The sequence below is a fragment of the Athene cunicularia genome, unplaced genomic scaffold, assembly GCF_003259725.1.
Source record: "Athene cunicularia isolate RWA unplaced genomic scaffold, athCun1 SCF_110, whole genome shotgun sequence".
In the NCBI taxonomy this organism is placed as follows: domain Eukaryota; kingdom Metazoa; phylum Chordata; class Aves; order Strigiformes; family Strigidae; genus Athene; species Athene cunicularia.
Window position 1 is genome coordinate 15,038 of NW_020799168.1, and position 4,871 is coordinate 19,908.

Sequence of the window (4,871 nt, forward strand, 5' to 3'; positions counted from 1 at the left end):
CCAGTCGGAGGGGCTGGTGCTCCCAGTCAGAGGAACTGGTGCTCCCAGTCGGAGGGGCTGGAACTCCCAGTCGGTCTCGGCGTCGCCGGCGGGGGCAGAGCAGGGCCGGGAGCGCTCATCTCCCAGAACATCCCAGTTTGTGGTGGCTTTGTGACGGTTGGAAGGCACTTCCAGTTGGCACAGGTGGACTCGCAATGAAAACTTCGGTGTCAACCCGACACCCAAGTAAAACACATTTACACGGATTTTTTATTTCTATTTTTTCCCCCCCCAGGTCTGTTATTTTCCTTACGATGGAAAGGCTGGTTGTCTCTCTCCTGGTTATTAGCACCGCCGTGAAGGCCATGATGTGTCCCAAGAGGTGCATGTGCCAGAACCTGTCCCCATCCTTCACGATTCTCTGCACGAAGACGGGGCTCCTCTTCGTGCCCCCCAGCATCGACAGGAGAACGGCAGAACTGAGGCTGATGGACAACTTTATCACGACGCTTAGGAGGAAGGATTTTGCCAACATGACCAACCTGATTCACTTGACGCTGTCGAGGAATACAATCAGTCAAATCATGCCTTACGCTTTTTTTGATCTTAAAGGCCTCCACGCCTTGCACCTGGACAGCAACAGGCTGACTTACATCAACGAGGATCACTTCAAGGGTCTGATTAACCTCCGGCATTTAATCCTCAGTAACAACCAGTTGAACTACATCTCTCCCGGGTCGTTGGATGATTTTATTGAAACAATCGAAGACCTGGATCTGTCCTACAACAACCTCGTTAACGTCCCTTGGGAAACGATTGCCAAACTTTCTAATGTCAATACGGTCAGCCTGGACCATAATCTCATTGAGTTTGTGCCAGAAGGCATCTTCTCAAACCTCCACAAACTTGCCCGCCTGGACATGACCTCCAACAAGCTGAAAAAGATCCCTCCCGACCCTCTGTTTTCCAGAATCCCGGTGTACGCCAAGTCCAAGGGGTCTCCGCTGTCCTCCCTGGTGCTCAGCTTCGGGGGGAACCCTCTGCACTGCAACTGCGAGCTCGTGTGGCTCAGGCGTCTCACCAGGGAGGACGACCTGGAGACCTGCGCCTCCCCGCCCGAGCTGATGGGAAAATACTTCTGGTCCATCAAAGAGGAGGAATTTGTCTGCGAGCCGCCGATGATAACGCACCGCACCCCGAAGCTGGCGGTGACAGAAGGCCAGAGCGTCTCTCTGAAGTGCAAAGCTGTGGGCGACCCCGATCCCTACGTCCGCTGGATCTCGCCCGACGGGAAGTTGGTCTCCAACACCTCCAGGACGGTTTCGTACGAGAACGGGACGCTGGATATTTCAGTCGCTTCCCTGGGCGACAAGGGCACGTTCACCTGCATCGCGTCGAACGCCGCGGGAGAGTCGACGGCGCCGGTCGAGCTCCTGGTGAGCCCGTACCCCAGCCTGGCCAACAGCACCAACTGCGACAAGGATGCGGAGCCCGGCCCCTCGGACATTCTCATCTCGGCCAAGTCGAGCTTCCCCAACGAGACCAAGGCTCAGCAGGAGAAGGCGGTGGTGGTGGCTGAGCTGACGTCGTCCTCCGCCCTCATCCAGTGGCCTTCCCAGCACCACCTGCCCGGGATGCGCATGTACCAGATCCAGTACAACAGCTCCGCCGACGACATCCTGGTGTACAGGTAACGGCGCCTCCGCGCAGGGAGGGAGAGGAGGGAGAGGAGGGGGAGGAGGGGGAGGAGAGAGAGGAGAGAGGGAGGAGGAGGGGGGGAGGAGGAAGGGCAGCGCCTCTCCGCACCCGCCGCGTCGCGGGCGAGGGGGCTGAGGAGACGGGAGCTGCCTCAGAGAAGCTTCACCCGTCAAACCCCCCTCGGCGAGGAGTCGAGATGCTCCGTTAGAACCAATAACGCCCGCGGCCGCGCCGCCTCTTGAGGGTCCCTAAACTCTTTACCGACGTAATTAAGCTTCACGGTCCGGTTTAATGGGCCAAGCGGAGCTGATGAGCAATATCTTAGTTGTTAACATTTAAGGAAATTGAGATGGAGATTTTAGTTACCTTTTATGGTGATTCAAGCGTCGTCGTTTTACTTTAAAATATGGGGAAGAGAGGGGGGAAAAAAAAAAATCGAGACGCCCGATGTCGCGTTCTGCTCGCGGGTGTGGCCGTCCCGTGTCGGGGCAGAGCCACGTGGGGACAGAACTCCCTGCGGGGAGCCGGGCGCTGCACGGGAGGTTTTACCTTCTGTGTTTTGGGTGGATTCCGCGTTTTTCCGATGGAGTTTAGTTGGTAAAACTTGGGAGTGGCTCTGACGCTGTCAGTGGAGGGCGCAGAGATGGGTTACGGCCGCGGCCCTGCGCAGGGGCTGGGCGAGTTTCTGACTTTTTCTGTCTCTAAGCTTTAGTTTGCGATTGATTGGAGGGTGGGGTGTAAAACACTTAAAGCGGGACCCAGCGTTTGAGCCGGATTTAACGTCTCCCCCGAGTGACAACGGGGTTTTTTTTCTAATCTTGTGCCGCTCCCGTGGCGGAATCTCTAAATTTCTGGTGTCCCACCGCAGCCCGGAGTGGAGCCAGCGCTGGGTGGATGATGGGGAAGAGCTTCGGGAATAATCCGGAGAGTTGGGGTTCAAGCACAGCGCTTTGGGAAGCAGCCCCCCGAGGAGAGGCGTGGCGGGGAGCTGGTCCCGGGGGGGTCTTGTCTCCCGTGGTTACAGGGTGGCTGCGGGGAGGATGGAGACGCCCTGGCTACAAGGAGTCACATGGAAAAGACAAAGGGTGACGGGTGCAAGTTACCCCCAGGGAGGAGAATTCTTCCCAGTGAGAACAATCAGCCACTGGAATAATCCTGCCAGGGAGGTGGGGGGTTCCCCAGCGTTGGACACTTTGAAGGTTCAGCTGGACAACGGGGGGTTGGGCCGGCTTGTCTAGACCGGGCTTTTGCCAAGAGGGGTTGGACCGGCTGACCCCTGAGGTCCCTTCCAAGCTGGGATCCTGAGGTTGTGTGAAAAACCCACCGCCACAAAAAGATCCTGGTTAAAAAGAAAAAAATAAAAAAATAAATTTAAAAAAAAACAAAAAACACCAAACCCGAAACCGTGTGTGAAAATTGCGTGGAGTCCCTGAAACAGAAATGTCACTCGGGGTTTTCAGAAGTCTCCTGTGGAAGTGACCATCCCCGGAGTCTCTTGGAGGAAGGATGCCATCCATCCTCCCGTTGCCGCGGCGACGAGCTGGGAAGGAAGCAGGAGGACGAGGTGAGGGTCTCCCGGAGGGGGTGGGAGGACGCGGTGTTGGGAGCTGCCAGGGACGGCGGCGAGGAGCTGGCTGGAAGACGAAGCCTGGTTTAACTGTCAGAATTGTGAGAACATTTGTGACATCGCTGGTTGGAGGAGCTGCGGAGCCGCGAAATCCGGGGGGGGGGGCGTTTGACCGAGTTCTCCCACCAGAAAGCGAAGTGGGAAGCAGCCAGCGCCGGCAGGTGCATCCCAGTGATACCAGTGGGTTGTTTACTGGGATTTGTGGCAGGCGGGCAGCTGCCGCACTCCTGCAGCAATTCTTTCTCGTCGCGTTTTAAATCTTCCCAGAGTCTCGAATAACGAGCGACCCGCGCGGCGGCTGGTCCGTAGATCTGTGGAGTTAAACACGGCTGCGGCTGGGTGGCCTCGGCCTTGTTCCTGCGGCAGAAGCCGGGGGGGACGGGGCGTTTCCCTGCCCCTTCCTCGGTGCCGAGCCCCTTCGCCGGGGGCTCGGGTTGGGAATAAAACCCATCGAACGCTTCAAATGACAGAGCAGCTCTTCCAAGCGATGCAGCGTCGCAGCCCGCTGGGTAACGGGCGCCGCAGGGGTGAAAATCCGGGGGTTCCCGCCCAGTTCCCACCGCGAGCGACCGTCGGATTTAGACCCTTAAAGGAAGTTTTGCCCTAAAGCGCCAGGGCTGGGAACGGGGCAGCGACTCCGCCTCGGCCCAAGCCGCCGCCTCGAGTCGCACCCGGGGAAACCGGGGAGCCCCGGGGCGTTTGCTGGCCCTTGGCGTGGCCGAGACCCCCCCCAGAGCCCGCGGGTCTGGCGAGGGGCACGAACACCTCAGGCCAGGGCCGGGCGGGGCCGGACGCGCGGCAGCATCACCACCCCGCAGGAGCTCTGCGGGAGGCGAAGGAGCTGCCCCCCGCCCGGAGCTGCTGGTTTGGTGCTGCCTGGGAAGGGGATGGAGCGGGTGCAGGACCCTGTCGCTCCGGTGTCGGTTGCCACGGCAACTTCGCTTCACCTCCAGAATTTAAGCCACTCCCTTGACTCCGTTGTCTTCGCCTCTCCATGGCCTCCTCCACCTGGGGGAGGTAATCGTGAGGAAGCGCGCTGTCGCCTCAGCCCGTAAGCAAGGGCGGAGCGATGATATTCCCCCGAATCTCCCCTCCGGCCCGCGATCGGACTCTCCGTCACGCTCGCCCCGCGACGTTCCCGTGCTTGGGAAGATTCCCAACACGCGGCGTTTTTCCCAGGGGTGAACGCGGGGAGGAAAACAGGGCGTCGTGCTCCCGGCCCTGCCGGCTCCTTGTGGTCCGGAGATTCTGAAGAGTCTTCCAACTCTCAGGAAGTTGGATCTCAGGTTGTAGCTGAACTTTGTTGGAACGGAACGGTTGTGTCGCCCAGGTCTGCTGGTCTTGAGGGGGAGATTCCAGCAGGAGCGACCCTTGGGTACCCAAACCACCAGCGACAAATAGTAACGATGCTTTAGGAAGCAGGAATTAATCTGGGGGGGGGAAGCCACCCGCCGTTGGTTTTATCGCTGCTCACGTGTGTTTTGCCTCATCCGTCGTCTGGTCCAGCTCACACAGATCTCAACGAAGATGAATCCTGGCACCGGGCTGTGGGATCCCCCCCCCCCCC

At 59.0% G+C, this 4,871-nt stretch overlaps 1 protein-coding gene across 2 annotated transcripts in view; it reads left to right on the plus strand.

The window, feature by feature from the left end:
* Window positions 1–278: 278 nt before the first annotated feature.
* LOC113490513 (leucine-rich repeat and fibronectin type III domain-containing protein 1-like protein) overlaps window positions 279–4,871 on the plus strand; it is a 7,790-nt gene continuing 3,197 nt past the window's right edge. For both annotated transcript variants that reach the window (XM_026867038.1, XM_026867039.1), the window contains exon 1: window positions 279–1,669. In XM_026867038.1, coding sequence (XP_026722839.1) covers window positions 294–1,669 — 1,376 coding nt within the window. In that variant the 5' untranslated portion in view covers window positions 279–293. The remainder of the gene's footprint in view (window positions 1,670–4,871) is intronic.